Source organism: Prionailurus bengalensis, chromosome E1 (assembly GCF_016509475.1).
Source record: "Prionailurus bengalensis isolate Pbe53 chromosome E1, Fcat_Pben_1.1_paternal_pri, whole genome shotgun sequence".
In the NCBI taxonomy this organism is placed as follows: domain Eukaryota; kingdom Metazoa; phylum Chordata; class Mammalia; order Carnivora; family Felidae; genus Prionailurus; species Prionailurus bengalensis.
The window spans coordinates 34,865,428-34,885,625 of NC_057347.1; the positions used below are offsets into that span (position 1 = coordinate 34,865,428).

Sequence of the window (20,198 nt, forward strand, 5' to 3'; positions counted from 1 at the left end):
CCCAGCATTAGCACAGTTGTTCTTTGAATTCTGGGAGCCGGGACCCGGAGCCCACTCGCACGGGAGGCCTGGCCCAGAATTGAGGATTTCGGACAGACAACCCCGTTCGGGTATGGAGTCTGAGCGGACAGCGCTTGTCTTTCCAGGGGCCACCTCTTGTCCACTTTGCACTGCTCTGAGCAAGGGGGTGGGCATTCAAGTCCAGAGGCTGTTTTTAAGGCAAAAAGTGGCTCAAGGAAACCAGCTGGTCTGACATGAGGAGGGGCAGAGACAGGCTGCCGAGGACACGGGATCTGGTCTCTGGGGTGGGGCGGTGCAGTGAGCATGATCCCCAGGGCCCTTGGACCCAGCTGAAGTGGGAGGATCTCAGGGAGCCAGGCCCCATGGGGTCTAGTTCTCCTGGTCTCACATTGGTCATACTTGGTGATGACACTTGGGAAAGACCTGGCTCCCGGAAGTGTAACCCCAAAAGCCTGGGCCAAGGAAGGTCAGAGGCGGGGTTCATGACAGGTGATGCTGTCCTGTCACCGGACTCGTTCCTTGTCCTGCTACCAACCTGCTCTTCTGCTCAGCACCCCACACATCACCTTCCGGGTGTGTTTCTCCTACCTCCTGTTGGATGGCTCCAGGAACCAGGAGGAGGGGGATCTGGGGCAGGTGGGACACGGGAGACCCGGGTCATGACCTGGCTTCATCAAGATCTGACATTCAAGACACAAAGGCCTAAAAGTTCTTTATTGACTTGTTTGTAAATCAGTTTCCCAGAAGGCACCTTGCACGCGTTGAGTCAGATACAAAGACGCAAAGTCTCCTCGACATTCTTTATGGGTCTGAGCTCGTCAGCCAGGACCATGAGGTCAGTCACTAGGGTGTCCAGCAGCCCGTAGACCTGGAAGAATGGGATGAAACCACAGGCCAGGGTTTGCTCTGTGGGAAGCCCCTACACAAGGGAGCACCCGGCAGGCTACGAGGGACATGTCTACACCAGGACAGAAGCGGCAGAAGGGGTAAAAACAAACTTGTGGAGCTTCTGTAGAACTGTTGTTTTTGCAGAGAGCTTTATTTTTCGGACCGGCCTGCGGAGGTCATCCTGCACTAGCCCCTTGGACATATGGGGGCCTTAGAGCCTGGGGTGGTTGAAGAGGCAATTCCAAGGAACAGTGGGGCGGTCCAGTTCCACCCTGGCCATCGGGGGTGTAAGATCCTTCCTGTGAGATCACAGATCCACATACCGAAATGTCTCCAGGACCAAGCCCTCCCGTGGGGCCGGACCACATGAGCCTCGGCAAGCTGATTCTTTATTTCAAAGAGCCCTATGATTACTCTCTAAACCCCATCAGCCTTCGGAAATCACAGTGATGTCACCAGTAGCAAATGGAACTTCTGATCAAATGGGATCCGGAGCGTTACCACAATGTATGATGCAATCGCGGCTACCTAGCTGTCCACACCAGAGGAAGACAAAGCACTGCCATTAGACACGGTGACAATCGAATGTGGCTTCGTGGACCTCCGCTCCGAAATAACAAAGAACAGAACACAACACCTGAGTGACTCTCTAAGGACTTACCGCTTAAGAATAGACCATTATGCTCAGGTCACGATCTCCCCGGTTCATGAGACCCAGCCCCGCGTCGGGCTGTGCGTTGACAGCGAGGAGTCTGCCTGGGATTCTCTCTCTCTCTCTCTCTCTCTCTCTCTCTCTCCCCTCCCCCTTTCTCTCTGCCCCTCCCCCACTCGTGCATGTGCCCTCTCTCTTAAAATAAATAAATAAACATTTAAAACCAAGAAGAATTGGGGTGCCTGGGTGGCTCAGTCAGTTAAGCATCTGACTTCAGGTCAGGTCATGAACTCGTGGTTCGTGAGTTCGAGCCCCACATCAGGCTCTGTGCCGACAGGTCAGAGCCCGGAACCTGCTTCGGATTCTGTGTCTCCCTCTCTCTCTCTGCCCCTTCCCTGCTCGTGCTCTGTCTCTCTCTCGCAAGAATAAATAAAACATTAAAAAAAATTATAAAGAAAGAAAGAAAAAGAGCGTATACCATTAGGAAGTCTCTGCAGTGCTTTACAGCCCTCACACTTGCTGAAAATCCACCCTACCTAATGTTCCCCCATCTGCCGTGACGCACCTAACACAGACAGGAAGTGGGGGTGGCAGAAAAGGAGGCGCTTCTGCTCTGTTCCCCTAGTCTGTTTTCCCAAACACAGCCAGGGTGATCTTCTAAAGCCTAAGTCAGACCATATCACTCCTCCGTTCAAAACCCTGGGACTTCTCATTTCACTCAGAAAAACCCCAAGGCCACACAATGGCCTACGAAGCCCCACACGCCCTAAGACTTGCTCCCTCTCGGTGGCCTCTGTGGCCTCTGTCCTCCCGGCCACTCCCTCCCCTGCCTTAACTGCACCCTCTGCCTGGGGCACTCTTCCTGGATGTCCACATGGCCGCCCCTCACCTCCCTTCGGGTCTGTTCCGTGTCGCAGTGAGGCTCACCTGCCCCCACCCAGGCCTTCCCCACCCCCTGGCCCTGGGTTATCTCTCTCCCACACTGCTAGTCACTGAACACACCCGGTATGCCATTTATGCCCGAGGCCTGTCCCTCACACACCAGGATGCCCTTCACAGGGGCAGCTCTGCTTCCGTCTTCCATCACGGACACGCTAGGCGTTTCTCGCTCGTGGAATAAACAGGATGAATGAGGGAGGGGAGGATGGCACGCAGAGCAGGTGTGAGCGAGGGGAGGGCTGGGCGCGGGGCTCGGGCCCTCACCTCCGTGTGCAGCCTCTCGGTGTATTTCTTCATGACCAGGGGATCTATGGGTTCCTGGGAGGTCATAGTGCTGTCAGGGGCAGGGTCTTCCAAGGAAACCCTGTCCCGACTTGAAGACTTCAGCGGTTTCTTGTCATCCTTTGCCTTGTGCTTCTTGCTGTTTAAACGGTCCTGCGTGGAGAGACGGAGACACGCACAGCCTTCAGGAGCTCCCGGGGGAGGGCCAGGGCTTTCTCAAGAGCAGTTCACTGGGAGGCCCAGGGTCTCTCGCTGGAGTGACCGTCCACCTGCCACAGCCCGTCCGACGCCTCCCCGGCCCCACCTGAGGCCCACACTATGTCCCAGCATGCCTCTTTCCCCGGCAGCTTGGCAGGTTTTCTGTCCTCTTTCTCTCTGATTCCCAGCTGCTTCTTTTCCTGGGCTGCCCCTTTCCGGTCCTCCTTCCCAATCTTCCCGGCAGTCGCTTTCACTTCTGTGACAGGCGGGGACTTGCGATCTAAGGGAGGTGGATGCAAGACGGCGTGACCTGGCCTCGCTGACCCCACAGGCAGGGTCGGGAAAGCCAAGGACCCTGGGCTGTCGGTGCTCCGAGAAGGAGCAGAGCACGTGACCTTGGGCAGCAGGACTGCAGGGCAGGGGTGAGTCATTCAACCTCTCTAGGGCTCCGCCTGTCAAACCAGGGGACTGAGCGAAGGTGGGCACTCGGGTCGCTTCTGGGTCCCAAGTCCTGGCAGCAGATAGAAGGGTAGTGGGGCCCACCCCGCGGATCCACCTGACGGAGTTTCCACCAGAAGGGTGCAAATGGCTGAGGGGCCACTGCCAGGGGGCGGAGGGGTGGGGAGGGGCATGGCTGCAGTCTGACCTTGCTCTTCTGGTAGGTCCAAATAGATGGTCTCCTTCTCAGGCAGGCCCAGCAGAGCCCTCAGCCACAGGGAATGGCCCACCAGGCCATCAATCACATCCCGCCATAGCTGCAAACTAGAGAGCAGGGCATACTGGAGAAAGCCATCACCCCTCGTTTGCCCTTGAATGTGCAGAGGCGTGGGTCCTTCCCTTCCAGGACACGGGTGCCAAGGGCTACCACGGAGGGGCCATGCCCCGCCTAGCCCAGCAGCCTCACCAGTACCCGTGCAGGTGCTCAGACGGGGATCTGGCTCCCCTCAGGCAGCCACTGGGAAAGAGTGGCCCGGGGCTAGGGGTAGGTCAGTCTAGGCTCCGGCTTGAGACCCTGGCTAGACTTGGGACCGACCCTGTGGGAGCAGGGTAGCTTTTGCGAGGTTCCCTGAGGGCCCCACTGAAGGCGCTCATGCATAACCAAGCAAGTTCCAAGCAAGAAGGGAGGCTTTTCATGGATTCTGCCCTTCTCGCTGTCCTCCGGTGTCTCCTCGGCCCATTCCTCTGCTGGTTGAGAAGGAACCAGGAGAGGGGGCGGGAAAGAGAGAGCAGCTGCTTCCTCCACTCTGGAGAGCAGCCGGTGCCCGAGAGGCTGCCGCGGCAGGTGCCAGAGTGTGGAGGGTCTGCAGCACCTTTTTTGTGACCTAGGACTGCGCGCGCCCAGAACCACAGGCCGTCAGACGCCCCATCGGGGAGCCCGGGCCAGCTCTGCCGGGGGGCACCTACCACATCTGGTGCAGCAAGTCAGATTGCAGGGGCCTCGGTTCCTGGCACAGCTCCAGGGCTGCTTTGTTGAGCCCGATGAGGGCGTCCTCCCTCTGGCTCTCCTCAGGGAGTGCCATCACTGCCTGGCAGGGTTGTAGGGAGCATGAGCAGTCATTCTGCCCGGGACACCAAGGGTCCCCATGTCCCCTAGCGATGGGCCTCGTGCAGTGAGGACAGAGAGCCGTATGGGGGTGCGGCCAAGGAGGGTGGACCTCCCCCAGAAATATGTACCCGTGGTCCCCTTCTCCAACGGGTGCCTGGGTCGGAGAAGGCACCCCTCCTATCCCGTGGTGGCCTAGGCGCCCGAGACAAAAAGAGATGACCCAAGAGACTGCTTTCTCCGGGCCTTCACGAGAGTTTGTTTCTTCGCCCAAGGGGGCAAAGGGGACAACTGGGGCCCTCCCTCGGTGCGCTGGCACCTCTACCAGGGCCGCCCTCCTACCAACCCCTCAGGGTCAGGTGAGCACCTTTCCGAAATCCTCCAAACAGAGGTTCCATTCAGGTGGAGAAAGGCCATCCAGCTCCCAGGGGCTCTTGGTGCTCCCCAGGTCTGGGCTCTCCTCCACCAGGATCTCCTCCATAATGCTCTTCCGCTGAGAACTCTGAGCCCCCGCTCCAGGCTTCTGGGACCCTGAAGCGTCTCGGGAGTCCCTGAAGGCCTCACTCTCCTGCCGGGGCACTTGGGATTCCGAGACTGGGCTCTTAGAGTGTACCGAGGGCTCCACGTTCACGGAGGCCTTCTCCAAGTAGGCAGCCCGGGCCCTGGGGCTGTGGCGCTCCTCCTCACTGGGCCTGGCCTCCTCGGCCTTGGGGGGCAGGGTGAGGTACTGGCGCCACAGCCTGTGCAGGTTTTGCACCACTTGGTGCTGGTAATGCAGCTGCAGCAAAGGCAAGGGAAGACACGCGTTGGGGAGGCTAGGCCGTGGGGCACCCGGAGTCCCAGCCGGCCCGTTCCCTCGAGGGCACTGGTGGGGGGCTGCAGGGAGGAAGCCAGCAGGGGCCGCGGTGGCCAGAGTGGCCCCTCGCATCCTCTTCAAGCTGTTCTCGCATTCGCGATCCCAAGTTAAGATCGCGTTTGAATGAAGGAGTTCCCGAAGCTCTGTTCCCGACCCAGCATCCACTTACTTGCTAAGTTATCTTGGGCAAATTACGTAACCCGCCCTGGGCCTCAGTTTCCTCACCGGAAAGCGAGGATGTAACTAGTACCCCCGTCACAGGCCTGCACCTGAGGATTTCTGTGGCGGAACAAGTCCTCCTCAGTGAGATAGGCGTCCACGGGGGACGGTGCACGCTCTGGGGTCAGGATCCCACTCAGCAGCTCCTGCAGCACGCTGTCCACAATGGTGACCGCTTCGTGGGCAGCCAGCTTGTCCTGGGGAAGGGAAGGTGGCACACGATGGCGGCTCAGCCTTTCAAAACCCCCGCTGCATCCCTGAGGGGAGCCGGAGCCCTCAGGACTTTGTGCCTTCCCAGGGGCTGAGCTCTCTCTACCGTCCGTCTCTCTCACACGTACATACACTCCCGTTTCCGGACTCAAAACCCCCTCGGTATCTCCAAACATCCATGTTCCCTACAACTGGCTGAAAGCCTGTAGGAAGGGAGCCAGTCCGAGAGAAGTTGCTCTTTCATGGGGCCAGAAGATCACACAGTCAGCATTTCTCCCAGATTAGGAAGGAGGGCGAGGGGCGGGGGCCACATGGTTTGGGTGCACCACGGGCGGAGCCTCAGCTAAAGTAGTTGGCTTATGTTTGGGGGCCACAATAGGAAAAAAAAAAAAAAAGCCCAGCTTTCTATAGAATGCCCGAAGGCACAGCACCAGGGGCCAGCTCTGGAACTGACTGGGGGCCGGGGCCGGTGGACTCCCAGTGCCCACCTCTCCCAACAAACACTCCCCAGGTCTTTGTTGGCAAAAACAGCGGCCTGTTGGTGAGAAATTCACCTCTTGGGCTGGAGGAAATAAGATCCCCGCAGGCAGTGCCAGGAAGAAAAGCAGAGGAAACTATCTGGTGTCCAGGGGGAGGTGGGGGGGAGGGGGCAAGATCCTGGGTTACCTTCAGTAACTTCCTCTCTTCCCTGAAAACATCCTGGGTCAGGGAGACTGCGCGGAGGTTGACCTGCAGGAGAGCACCTCCTAATAAGGCGGGGTGGGTTCCAAACTCCCAACATTCCCTGAAGATGCCAGCATTCAGAGACTTGAAGAAGAAGGTAAAGGTTTTCGTTTCTCCAGGCAGAATCACACCTGCCAGGGACAGAGACGGAGGTTTTCACCACATGGGAGCTAGCTGAGCCCCAAGCCTGCACAATATTCACTGAGCCCTAAGCCCATGCATACAGTTAACTGGGCCCCTGGCCAGGGTGGTGACCAGAACCGAGGGGTTTCCTGGGAAGTGGGACTTTTGACTTCCTGCGCAAAAACTGGCAAAGTCCCAGGCAAACGGGGATGAGGTGTGTGGGGTGGGGGTTCATCCTAGCCTCAGGCCTGAGCATATGGGTAACTGAACCCCTAGAAAGTTTCTGCTCCCTGGTGAGCCAGACTCTCTGTGTTCTCGAGTTCGGCTGTTCCCCCAACAGACATGCACAGTTAGGAGAGGACACAATTCACAGAAGAAATGGACGAGAGGAGGCAGAGGAGAGGGGTTCAAAACTTGCAGGCACTTCAGCTAAACTTTGGCTCCTTGCAGACTACAGACAGGAGCCCGGGAGTAGGGCAGCTGGGTACCTTCTCGATTGTTAAAGTAAAACCGCTCCATCCTGTTTCTCTTCAGGTCTTGGAAAGAGTCCAGCTGAGACCGCCTCCGCCAGTTGTACCAAATGGCCACGGTGCCATTATTGACCACGGTCAGTTCCGAAGAGGTCTTCTCCCTTTCTAGAGTTTCGAAGGTCAAGCGAACAGCGATGCCAACATGCTTCTGGGGAAGGAGAAAGGTCTTTGAGGGAGGTTCTGGGCCAGGGTGACCGATTCATCCTTGATTGCCAGGGGCGTTTTTGGGTTTGGCCCTCCGGGGCCTGGCTGCTCTCAGGGTGCTATCACTGTACCCCGACAACGGCTGTCTCTGAGGCTGCCGTCCACGGCAAGAAGGGAAGATAAAACAGATTTTGTATCTGATGGACAATTCTGCTCCTTTAGAACCTTCTGGAAGCCATACCTGTTTGAGAAGTTTCACTTATTTACATGCTTGGGGGGCTAGGTACGAGCTGGGTGGCTTGTGACAGTCTCTTTTCAGTCTTGTGATTTCCTTCTAGCTTAAGTTAGCCTTGCTGTTACCATTTTCAGACCTGCTGAATGCCTGACTAGATAAAAATGCAAATAGGTGACTATCCAGGCTCCTTGTGACTGCACCTGAGGGAGGCCCTTCCCGCAGGTAGGTGAGGGTGAAGGCAGTTTTACCTTGTCTTCTGGGTTACGGCCTCTGATCCAGCAGGCTGGCTTCCCACAGAACAGCAGAGAAGGGCCAAGAACAGGCATGGGGACATCGTCAGGGTAACTGGCCAATGAGTCTCTGGAAGAAAACCCGAGGACTTCCTTTCCCTGAGGCTACCACGGTCTGGCCATGTGCAGCCCACAGAAATGGCTGCCAGGCCTAAAGAGGGGCCCGGCTCTACCCTCTGATGGAGGGCTCCGCTCGGGCTCAGCTCTGTCCTGCTCTGTTCCTGCAGGTGGGCGCTTCTTGGACACAGAGACTCTTCACGCACAGCCATCTGGCGTGCACGGCATTTCACAGCATTTCCATGGCTGGAAAATCCCCATTAGGGGCTGGTTGCTGGAAGGGGGCAGACGGTCACAGAAAAGCTGGTGCAGGTGTTGGAAGGGGCCCATTGAGAGGCCGGGACGGAGGCCGCCAGATTTCAGAGCGGGGAGTCCTCCCTTTATACTGTGGGTGCGGGGCGGTGGGGGGGGGGGGAGGCCGCTCTTTCCAACCTCTCTGCCTAGGGCCCAGCCCGACTCACGAGGGCCCTGTGTCTTCAGAGGAACTTTCCTGGCTCCTATCGAATACTGGATAGTCTTCCACGGTAACGGTCGAGAAAGGCTGCCCTCTGCCCACCACCTCCAGGCCATCGATATCCTCAGGGAGACCAAGAAAGGGAAGATTAGCTGACTGAAGACAGGCCCAACGTTAAGGGGTTTCCCGGCACCGAGGGGCACTGACCTGCTGGCTGAAGTCCAGCTCTGCCATGACGCTCTGCAGCTCCTTGCGTCGGTAGATCAGGAACAGACTCCGATCCCAGGTGTAGCGGTACCAAGCATCCTTCTGGGCCGGCAGTCCTAGAGCAGCAGGGTCCAGGGACCCTCAGCACAGTCTGCTGTGGGGGCCTCTTCTCCACCCGCCGTCAGGGCTCTGAGAGCACCCAGCCCGGCACCACTTCCGGGAAAGGGGAAAATACACCTTCCCTGTGCAGCTGGACTCTGGTCCGCCTGCCTGCCCCATACCTACCGCCTCCGCAACGCTGCTCAGGGCTCCCACAAAATCAGCTTGCGAAGCTGCAAACCTTTGGGTTTATAACAGCAACAGCGGCTCCATTTGACCGTGTTAACAACCCGCCAAAGCCTCTCACATACGCGCCCTGTCTCATTTAACACTCTCTTGTCCCACGGTACTTTACAGATGGGGAAACGGAGGACCAGGGAGGTTAACTAACTCACTGGAGCTCACAAACCCAACACAGCTGGGGTCTGAACCCAGGCAGCCCAGCAGCCTCTAAAGCAGTGCAGCCGCACAGAAATATCACGCAAACCGCACATGCAAGCTGCCAATGTAATTTCAAAGTTCCTAGATGCCACGCTGAAAAAGGCGAAAACAGGTGAAATTAGCCTTAGTAACCTAGTTTAACCCAGCAGATCAAAGATAGTATCAGTTCAGTAAGTAATCAATATAGACATGATTCGTAAAAATATACTTAATGGCTTGTATTTTATGCGAGTAGGAATCTTCGAAACCCAGCGTGTAGTTGAGACTTACAGCACTTGAGTTCACACTAGCCACGTCCCAGGTGCTCGATGGATGACCCCAGTGGCCACGGTGGCCGCGTAGACAGAGCAGCCCCACAGCTCACGCTCCAGCTCGCCTCCCTATTGCTGTCTTACTGCCGGGGGGACTGGACCTCCAAGGGTTACGGGCCCCCATCCCAGGCCGTTCTCACTCCACGGTCATGCTGTCCCCCGTCCCAGGCCCGTCCCAAGCTGCTGGTTTCCCGCCCACCCCTCACCTGTCTCTGCCCGGATGCAGTGGGGCTTCCTGACATGAGTGATCGGTTCCAGGAGGCCACGCTGAGCTTTGGTCTTTGTCATTACCAGACCCGTCATTTCATCTCCCAAGTATTCCAGTCGACTCCAGAACCCACTGGTCTCCTCACAGCTCTGGCAAGGAAGGACACATGGGTCAGATCACCCGGACACTTTGGAGAGAGGCTGGCAGAGGTGGGGGGGTCCGGGTGGACAAGACTGCCCCACAGACTTCAGATGCTCCCTCTGGGGGATTCGCTGCTGCCCTGGGAGCAGGAAAGAAGCACCCGTTTTGAGGGGCGCCTGGGTGGCTCAGTCGGTTAAGCGGCCGACTTTGTCTCAGGTCGCCATCTCGTGGTCCGTGAGTTCGAGCCCCGCGTCGGGCTCTGTGCTGACAGCTCGGAGCCTGGAGCCTGTTTCAGATTCTGTGTCTCCCTCTCTCTCTGCCCCTCCCCTGTTCATGCTCTGTCTCTCTCTGTCTCAAAAATAAATAAACGTTAAAAAAAAAAAAAAAAAAAAAAAAAGCACCCGTTTTGTTCTTAGGATGCCCTGCTTCAGCCCCCCACGGATAGTGTGGGCCAAGACCGGCCACCGCACTGACAAACCAGAACATAGTGTGGTGCCCTGGGTCATCTGAAAGCCGGAGCCTCAGCTTTTAGGAGACAACACGGAGACTGTTCTAGTAACTCAGTACCCGTGATATCTTTCTCCTCAGGCTGACTACCGCTGACCACCACAGGCTGAGTAACTTAGCTCGCCAGGCCCCCAGTGCCCGATAACAGGACCCATAATAGGATTTAGCAAAGGCCTGGAGGGCTTAACAATGCCTTTCGAAGGAGCAGATTTTTTTTTTTTTTTTTTTGCCCCCAACTGTGCAACCTGAGGCAGCCGTCCCCGGGTCCGGGCCCCCTCCGCCCAGAGCACTTGGCGACTCACCTTCCCATCATGCTGTGTCGGAAGCGCTCGGTCAATGAGCTCCCGCTCCTCCTGGATCTGCCTGTAGGCCTCCCCAGTGTGCATAAGCAGCTCGCCCACCGGCTTCTTGAGGCGTTCTAGAGGGAGCGAGCCAAGAATGCAGCCCGCCATCGAGTCAGGACGAACAGGGGCCCTAGCACTGCTTACGGGTCAGTCCCAACGCCGGGCTGATCTCAGGACCCGCTAACGGCAATAAACACTGGGGAGTGGATGGCACAAATGCGACCAGCCTGAACCCAGGCTCCGGCAGGTGGAGCGACAGAAAAACCCAGCACTGGAGCCTGGGTGGTTGATGAGGCCCGGCGGGAGCCCTGTCCGCTTTGCTCACCACTCAGGGCTTCCTGCTGCTGCTTCCGCAAGGCTAGGTTGCGCCGCCAGTTTTTGAGAAAGTTGTGCTGAGGAGGGGGGGCCCAGGGATGAGCCTTCTCCTTCTCTTCTTTTGGGGCTTTCTGCTTTGGCTCCTCTTTAGCTGAGATGAGGGTCACCAGACAGGGCGGGGTGTGTATGAGCTCAGCCAGCTAAAAAGTACACCGAGAGGGGCACTTGGGTGGCTCGGTCGGTCAAGCGTCCAACTCTTTGATTTCAGCTCAGGAAGTAATCTCACGGTTGTGAGATCGAGCCCCGAGTCGGGCTCGAGCTGGGTGTGGAGCCTGCTTAAGACTCTCTCTCTCTCTGTCTCTCTCTCTCTCTCTTGCCATTTGCAGCGACGTGGATGGAGCTAGAGTGTGTTATGCTGGGAGAAATGGGTCAGTCAGAGAAAGACAAATACCACGGGATTTCACTCATATGTGCAGCTCGGGAAGCAGAACAGATGAACATATAGGAGGGGGGAGAAAAAAAAGAAGAGAGGGAAACAAACCATGAGAGACTCTTCCAGACAGAGAACAAACTGAGGGTCGATGGAGGGAGGTGGGTGGAGGATGGGCTAGATGGGGGATGGGTACGAAGGAGGGCCCCTGTTGTGATGAGAATTGGGTGTTGCGTGTAAGTGATGAACCACTGAATTCTACTCCTGAAACCAGTATTGTACTGTATGTTAACTAACTAGAATTTAAATAAAATTTTGGAGAAAAAACAAAAAGATTCTCCCTCTCCCTCTGCCCTTTCGCCCTCCTCTAAACAAACCAACGAACAAACAAGTAAATAAAAAGTACACGGTGAGCATGTGGATCCTGGTGAGGAGGAGCTGAGCCGGGGCTGAGCAGAGACTTCTTTAGGCCTAACCTCCTGCAGTCCCCCCACGCTGCTCAGAGTCCCTCCTCTCCTGGACCCCAAGTAGTGAGTGACAGAACCAGGGGGCCTTGGAAGCCCCTGTCAGTTCCCTCTCTTCCAGAGGGGAACCTTTGCTCTAAGCCTGTGGCCGACAACTCTCAGTGTATCTGTCCTCACAACTGATGCTGATTGGCACCAGCACCTGCAGGGTGACAAGACACATTTTGATATGACCCCAGGCCCCTTAGCACCAGACCAATCGGAGATGTTTTGCCTGGAACCGGGGAAGCAAAGGAACTGAGAGAGGGTGAAGCACCTCACGACGGGAAAGTCAGACAGACGTGTGGCCCTCTTCATGTGGCCCTGGGAGCTGCGGGAAGCCACCTTCCTCCACCCTGTGGACCAGAGAGGAGAGCAGGCCAGACCTTGGAGAAGGGAAGACGAAGCCGGCGCACAGAGGAGTGGAGGGCAGCGAAGGAGTGTGAGCCCTGAGCCCGGATGCCTCTCGGGGTTCAGGCTAACTGGGGCTGGACACACTGGCTTTGGGGTTCCTGGAGGCACCTCTGTATCCTTATAGTGAATTCCTGGCTTCAGCTGAACTAGCTTCAGGTGGCTTCACGGTTTCCAGGGGGAGGGTCACTATCACTTCAGATTCCCCGGGGCCCCGAGACTGAACTGCCTCTCTGGGACCCCAGTCCTGCTTGACTGTGCCAGGTGGTTAAGACCGAGATGACTTCAGCGACTTCTCTCATCCCAGCGGCTCTGTACAAACAAACCTGTATGTTTCCTCGAGCAACTGCAATTCTCTTAAAGTCCTGGAGACTCCCCAAGATGTGGTGAGGCAGAATCTGGTCACAGCCATGGAAGCTGTCACCCGGACCTGGGGGGGAAAGGGGAGGGGACAGAGTAGGTCCTGTAAACGATTCCAGATTCGAGGGGTTACTTTCTGATGGCGACTCGGCTTTCTCTCAAGGCCGCTCCACGAATTCAGAGACCAGTGAGGCCAAGGCCAAGGCCAAGGCTGGGCATACCAGAGTAGTCCAGGGGCTTCGTGGCTGCATCTGGAGTAGCAGGATATGCTACTAAGTGGCAGACCTTCCTCTTATGATCCTTGGGTTTGAGTTTACGGATGATAAACTTCTGGGTGACGACAGGTCTATCTTGTGTCTCAATAAAGCGAGGAATGTGTTGCTAAAAAAAACAAAAAACAAAAGAGGAGAATCCCACTTGAGATCAGGAGGAGGAAATAACACCACCCGTCTCCTCTGTCCTAATTCTTGGTGGGATTCCTGAAGGCTGACAAATCTGTTTCTCCAGTTCTGTCCATATGTTCTGTCGAGGAAATGCCTATGCAACAGACTTACGACTTAGCAATGTCCTGGAGGGGAAAAAAAAAATAACATCTAATGCCTCCAGACAGTTCAGGTGAGAGGTGGTTGACTCTTCCAGGTAAAGCGTGGGGTTAGGGTTTAGCAGCTTTATCCACCTCTGTAACATGTTTCTCAAACTCACTTTTCCCTTCTGTGAAATGGGGATTATAGACACTTGCCTCCATGGGAAGCAAGACACCTCAACATCTCATTTCCCGGGGGTTCTATGTAAATCTCACAAACGTTAAAACAAACAACATAGTAAATTCCTTTAGATGCAAAGGTGAGGGCACCTGGGTGGCTGAGTTGGTTAAGTGTCCGACTCTGGATTTCGGCTCAGGTCGTGATCTCACGGTTCGTGAGTTCGAGCCCCAAGTTGGGTTTACCTTCTTCAAGTCTTCCTTTTTAATGGCTAAGGCCAGGATGTCACCCCCTTGTAGGACACTGCTAACAGGCTCAGGTTCTTCCTGAACGGGGGGTGTGAGCTGCTCAGGTACCTTCGCCCGCTTCCTTTCTGAAGAGAAGCAGAAAAGTACAAGTGCTGAAATAGACATATATTTCTAATATATAATACAGATTATACCATAGCTATGTAACATATTCTAATACATAGTATCTCTCTACATATATCAGATTTCATGGCGAGAGGCAGAGCTCAACACCTGCACAGACAGCAGAGGCTGCCAAGGTGGCTCGAGTTCTCTCCTGAAGGTCCCCCTACCCGTTCCCCCCTGGCCTGTTACAGTGAGACTGAGACTTCTGAAGTTGAGACCAGAAGATACCCCATTCCGGGCTGTGCTACTTATAAGCTGTAAAACCTTGGGTACGTACATCGCTTGCCCTCTCCTGGTCTCCTTCCTTTATGTAAAAAGAGAAAGCTGGACTAAATCAGTGGTTCCTGAACATTAGTCAGATGCCTGCCCGAGGATCTTCTGGAGAGATTTACGAACACAGCTTCCTGGCTGCTGCATGGAGCCGGCGCTAAGGGAAACCATTATTTTTTTAAAAACTCCCTAGGTGGTTCCGATGCACGGAAGTTTGGTACAAGTGGACTAGATGCTTTCTCAGCCTCCCCCCATTGCTGGCATTGATGCATTGTTCTAGGGGAAGGCGTCAGGTTTCCTTCTTTTTTTTTTTTTTTAAACGTTATTTATTTTATATTTAGAGAGAGAGAAACAGTGCTCGTGTGCGAGCGGGGTAGGGGCAGAGAGACAGGGAGAGAATCTCAAGCAGGCTCTACACTGTCAGTGCAGAGCCTGATGCGGGGCTTGATCCCATGAACTGTGAGATCATGACCTGAGCTGAACGCTTAACTGACTAAGCCACCCAGGTACCCCAGCATCAGGTTTCTTAGGACACTGTCTAAAATGCAGATGCTCTGGGGGAAACAGAACATTCCCCTCTGAGCGTATATTGCATATTCTTTCATTTAATAAATACTTTTAGCCAGGCATCTTCTAGCTAGGCACTGTGCTAGGCTCTGGGGATATAAGGCAGAGTCCTGGGCCTCAAAGAGCACAAGCCCATGGGAGACAAGGCTGCCAAACAGCGTCATTGAACTGGGGTTACTATGGAAGCATCCAGGGGGACCCCAGCCCAGTGTGCAGGGAGGCCGGGGAGGGCTTCGGGGGGAGGTGATGTTTAAACTGAGAGCTAAAGATGACAGAAGTTACACATGGGAAAGGCACTGGGGGACAGGCATTGCAAAGGGAAGAGGCCTAGAGGCAACAGAACAGTGTATGCATGGGGAACTCAGAGCACATTTTTTAAATAGCTGGAGTTCATGAGGGCGGGGTGGGGGTGGCTGGTAGGAAGACCTTAGTGAGCTGTGGAAAGGACTTCGGTCTTTACCCCGTGGGCCACAACATAGCAAGGGAGGGCTTAGGGGGTGTAAGGGTGAGGACAGGACTAGTTAGGAGTCTATTGCAGGAATGAAGGGAAAAGTGGCTCATGGGACTGGGGAAAGTGGAAAAATCTGAGCCGATTTCCCTCAGGTGCCTGACCCTGAGATCTCACGGGACAGAGTGAATCCTTCTCCAGTGAGGACGCACTCCCTGCCTTCCTCCCACAGAGGTGTTAACGGGTTTCAAATGCATTTTGCTTCTCTGGCTTGGGTCCTCCTGTCTGCTGCCCCCTGGTTTAGAAAGGTTCGACCCAAGGCCCGAGGCTGACACGCGAAATACCATAAGAAAGCCTAAGTCCTGTCTTTAAGGACTTTAAAAACAAAACCTGGATTTGTCCGCTGCTATGCAGAGTAATTTTCGAGGGGCAATGTCACTAAAAAAAATCAAGGCAGGTATTCGGATTATCAAAATCAAGTGTTTTTAGGAAATGCCCACATAGTGGCCAAAAATCCCAAATCGGAATCATTCCAATAGAACTCTAAATCCAGCCTATCGTTCAGTCCGTCTCCTCAGCAACCGGTTCAGCAGAAACCCAGGTGTATGTCAGTTGAACCACATGGCGTTGTGCGCACACACACACACACACACACACACACACACACAGGGCTGAACAGCTCCACCCTGAGTTCTGGTCCCCTCCGCCATCACGTATGAAAATGCAGCCTTCGGTTTTAACTTCCACTTCTTCTCTCCCTTCTTTACAAAGGCACCAAAGGTGATGGCAGACCAAGAGAGAACTGGTAACAGCTGAAGGTCTGCCTTTATAAACATTTTGGAATTTGGGGTGCCTGGCTGGCTCAGTCGGAGGAACATGTGACTCCTGATCTCGGGGCCATGAGTTTGAGCCCCACATTGGGTGTAGAGGTTACTTAAACAAACAAACAAAGACTTTAAATAAATATTTTGGAATTATTCCTATTTTCCAGGACATTTGCTTCCTCTGTCTGTCACCTTGGCTGACTCTAACACCTTCCCAAAGGATTAAACATCTCCCGATGTGTGCTTTTTACTGGGGCGTGTATAATTACCATGTGTAAATTTATTTTAATTTTTTAAAAAAAAATTTTAATGTTTATTTATTTTTGAAAGACAAAGCATGAGTGGGGGAGGAGCAGAGAGAGGGAGAGGGAGACATCCTCTCCTAAGCAGGAGGATCTTAAGCAGGCTCCAGGCTCCCAGCACAGAGCCCGATGCGGGGCTCGAACTCATGAACCGTGAGATCATGACCTGAGCCAAAGTCGGACGCTTAACCAAATGAGCCACCCAGGGACCCCTGACTAAGTGTAAATTTACAAACCTTCAACGTTGCTGAAGACTTCTGAAATAGTGAAACTCTGGTCTGAGGTCTTTCTGAGGTTCTCTTGGGTACAGTTCAATACAAGCCCTGTTACTGCATACAGTCAGTGAGTAGCGTGTTCTAGTTAATAAAGTATTTATCAAAATGACATATACACAGAGGATATTGACCAAGCAACTTCTTTGCGCTATAAACTACAGAGAAAATGGTATAAAAAGTTGAGATACGGCTCCTCGGGGCGCCTGGGTGGCTCAGTCGGTTAAGCGTCGACTTCAGCCAGGTCACGATCTCGTGGTCCGTGAGTTCGAGCCCCGCATCGGGCTCTGTGCTGACAGCTCAGAGCCTGGAGCCTGTTTCGGATTCTGTGTCTCCCTGTCTCTCTGACCCTCCCCTGTTTATGCTCTGTCTCTCTCTGTCTCAAAAATAAATAAACGTTAAAAAAAATTTTTTTTTTAAAAGATACGGCTCCTCTTGAGAAACCGAAGACTAGAGCTGACACACACACCAGCATAACATAAGGGCCTAAGTTAGTGGCACAGAAAATGCGTTTGGTTACTTGTCCAAGAAGGAACGGATGGATGTGGCTCATACAGTTTAGGGCTGTAAAGAAAGGTTCGGAAGAGAAGCTGCGGGGGTCATAGGCAGCTCCCCAGGCTAAGTCAGGCCTTGAAGGAGAGGAAGCCTTTGCCCAGACAGAGCAGCAAACAGAGCTGTTCCCGGTGAAGTCACAGAACGAAGATGGAACGTGGCTTCCGCGAGGCGTGGCGACACAGAATGCGTGTTGGGGAGGTGGGGGTGTTGGAGATGAGAGAAAAACCAGGGCATGACAGCTTTGCAAAGGAAGGCTGAAGCATTGGTCTTCCTGCTGGAAGGAAGCAGGTTTGGTCCAGGAGGGTGAGTTGGTGAAAGCTGCGTTTCAAAGTGATACATCCAGTGCAGGTAAGTCAGGTGGCTGGGGGGGAGAGCGGGGGGGGGGGGGGGGGGGTGTATCTCGAAACCCACGCTGAATGCGGCTTCTGGTGAGCCCCACAACCAGCATTTTCCCTCGATCTTGGCAGCTGCGAGGGGGTCAAAGACCAGCCCGGGGCAGTAAAGTGACACATCTCTTTGGGAGCCAGGCCGGGCAGCTGGAAGCAAGGTGCTCAGGTCAGGTGGGAGTGGGGGAAAGGAGAAGCCATGGAGGGGGAAGAAACCCGGCCTCGATGTTTTGGTTTCTTGTTTTATCTAAATGTTACTCTTTTTCAGTGTTGATTAAGGCCCTTGGGAAATTCTGACTTTGGGGTTGCTCTGGAGGAACCAAGGGAGAGGCTGTCCCTACCAGGCCTGAGCTTTAATTGATCAGGGAGGGGCATCTGGTACTGCTGGGAGTGCTCCTGGTTTCTTAACAAGAGCAGGGAGAAACTTGGGAGTCCAAAAGGACTCACATCTCTTAACAGGTTTCGTCACAATATTTGCTTGCCTTTTTCCTTATAATTCAGAGACCTTGGAAAAACACAGCATGAGATTACGTGTGTTGATTAGCTATATTGCTCTGAAAGGGTGGGGGGGGGGGGACAAAAGCATTGTCCTACTACACTGACGTCCCCTGAGATACTTAGAGGGGAAAAAGGAATATTGCATGCTAAACTAAACACTCCACTTTGTTTCCTCCTCGCCCTGGTGCATGTTCTCAACTCGAGGGCTATTTAACAAACTAAATTTCCCCTTCTTAAAAATGAATACGCGGTGATAAATCTTTCCTTGATTTGTTTACAGCAGAAAGTTCAAATCTGATAAGATGCAGAAAGCAGGAGGCAGTAGCTAGGAAAGCCCTTGACTGCCCTTGGGAAAGGGGCCAGTTATTTTGCTCTCTTCTCTCTCCATCGTTAAGAACTATATCATGAAACAACATCTCAGTCCTGCCTACATCTGACTTTTATACCATGAAGAGGGATGAAAGCCAGCCATACTTACTTAGCAGGCCTCCCAGGGGCCCCTGCTGACCTGCAGACCTGCCCTTCCTCTCACACGGTCACTACTACCTGAGGCTGGCTCTGGGTCTCCCCAAGGCCTGCAAGAGCATGCCCAGACTTTCTGACCTAGCAAGGTGTGGCCCCTGCCTCCCTGTGCAGCCCTCTCTGGCTCCTTTCCCATTCCTCCACACTCACCACCTCTGCCCTGGCCACCAATGTCATCTATATTCTCAGTTCCATGCTTCAGCGGATGCTGTTCCTTGCTCCCTAGACCTGGAGAAGCAAACTGCCTTTCGGGGGGCTGTGGAGTGTCAGCCACAGATGTCACCTGCTTCAGAAAACCTTCCCCCCAAATTCTAGCATCTAAGACCTAGGTCAGGGGCTCTGAGCCTCCTTAACTGCTAGGGATCGGTATATCACAGCATTGACATTCATCTAGTTCCTCCTCCGGCAGTTCACTAGATTCTGAGTTTCTTGTGGGCTGGGATCACACAGTTAATACTGACACCATTGTCGTCCAGCACGGTGCCCACACACAGCAGGCCCCCAGTAAATGGAAACAGCAAAAAATGATGGAAGCGGGGGTGGGTTGCAAATGGGAACACGTCCAGGGGGTCAGTCTGCTGTCACGCACCCTGGGACTCTCTCACCTGCAACCAGAGGGTAGCTGAGGAGGCCAGGAAGCAGTCATGCCTGCGACTGTCTCCAGGTTACACAAATGGGACACGTGTCATCCAGCCAGAAAGGGTATATATGTGGTGGAAAGACACGGGAGGCAGAACCGGCCAGGTTAGGCATTTCTCCTGCGTTTTTCCAGCAGGCCTCTTAGGGGAACACCCTCCAAAGAATCCCCCCAGTTGTTGGTTTCACGGCCCCAACATGTTTCTTGTATTCTTTCCTGAATTTCTTTTCCCAAGGACTCCTGTTCCCCGCCTTTCTGAAACTCTTTCCTGACTCTTCTGCACCTCATCCAGTGGAGGGCTCCTGCCTTCAGAGTCCCACCCTAAGATTTGGCTAGAGGTAGAAGTCTCCTATGCCTTCCTGCCCAATGCCATCTCCCCAACAACTGATCCCTGGGGCCTCTGGCAGTCCCCTATTTCCTAATCCCCATCCCCAAGACCCTGTGCACTGGGCCTCCTCCCTTTCGGGGGTCGCTGCCTTGTACATCATCCCTGAGGTATGGGGTACGCCTTGTTCCGTACCCCATTCCTCCATGATCTTTACCTCCATCCTGGTGTCACCCCCGTCCTCCAGGCCCCGTGTCGTGAATCCCATCCAAGAACCCCAGCCCCTGTCGGGTTCTCCTGAGCTCCCAAGGCAGCCAGCGCCAACCTTTAATGAGTTCTGCGGCCTCCAAGAATCTGCTTGCGGGTATTCTCAAGCGGGACTCCTTCTTTACTGACTTCATGGTGTGGCCCGGGCTGTGAGCGTGGCCCTGCGCCGCGGGGACCTGGGATAACGAGGCTATGCGGCTCCCCCCCCCCCCCCCCCCCCCCCCGCGACCCCGCGCGCGAGCGCGCCGCCTGCCAGCGGCCGCCAACGCGTCCATAGCAACCAGCGCCCCGCGCGGGGGCGCGCACCCACCGATCAACTTGGGCGGAGACTGCTTGGCAGCCACTTTTTTCATCTGGCCACGCCTACGCGCCCGCCGCGGGCCGCTCCTCCCGCGCGCGGACCCCGAGAACTGCGCCGGCCGGGGGTGTGACGTCACAGGGGCGCCGGCGAGCGCCGTGACGTCAGCGGCCAGCGGGGGCGGGGCTGGGGGGGCAGGTGAGAGAGGGGGATGCGCCCCGCCTGCGGCTGCCTCGGCTCCAGGGCCTTCCTTCGGTGCCTCCGGATGACTA

The 20,198-nt window shown here is 54.9% G+C and overlaps 1 protein-coding gene across 4 annotated transcripts; it reads right to left on the reverse strand.

Moving 5' to 3' along the window:
• Window positions 1-716: 716 nt before the first annotated feature.
• LOC122485371 (MYCBP associated protein) lies at window positions 717-20,055 on the reverse strand. Of its 4 annotated transcripts, none has more exons than XM_043584096.1 (19): window positions 19,939-20,055; window positions 13,588-13,715; window positions 12,863-13,022; window positions 12,608-12,711; window positions 10,948-11,137; window positions 10,581-10,696; window positions 9,629-9,779; window positions 8,572-8,687; window positions 8,372-8,487; window positions 7,812-7,923; window positions 7,143-7,332; window positions 6,475-6,662; window positions 5,649-5,795; window positions 4,891-5,301; window positions 4,385-4,506; window positions 3,627-3,742; window positions 3,115-3,260; window positions 2,765-2,935; window positions 717-889 (listed from the first exon to the last, which is right to left on the reverse strand). In XM_043584096.1, exons 1-19 carry the CDS (start codon window positions 19,979-19,981, stop codon window positions 788-790), a joined length of 2,829 nt encoding a protein of 942 aa, XP_043440031.1. In that variant the 5' UTR covers window positions 19,982-20,055; the 3' UTR covers window positions 717-787. The 4 variants fall into 4 exon arrangements, with proteins under 4 accessions (XP_043440031.1, XP_043440029.1, XP_043440030.1 ...); XM_043584094.1 differs by lacking the exon at window positions 19,939-20,055 and adding an exon at window positions 19,687-19,846; XM_043584095.1 differs by lacking the exon at window positions 717-889 and adding an exon at window positions 1,040-1,208.
• Between the last annotated feature and the right edge of the window lie 143 nt (window positions 20,056-20,198).

What these genes read in the sequence shown, in the direction of transcription:
- LOC122485371 (XM_043584093.1), bottom strand. Translation starts at nt 19,762, where the DNA reads ATGAAGTCAGTAAAGAAGGAGTCCCGCTTGAGAATACCCGCAAGCAGA. An exon ending in GCAGCAGGAAGCCCTGAGTG is followed by an intron (nt 10,697 to 10,947) that starts GTGAGCAAAGCG and finishes CGCTCCCTCTAG; the next exon opens with AACGCCTCAAGAAGCCGGTG. An exon ending in GTTTGGAGGATTTCGGAAAG is followed by an intron (nt 4,507 to 4,890) that starts GTGCTCACCTGA and finishes CAACCCTGCCAG; the next exon opens with GCAGTGATGGCACTCCCTGA.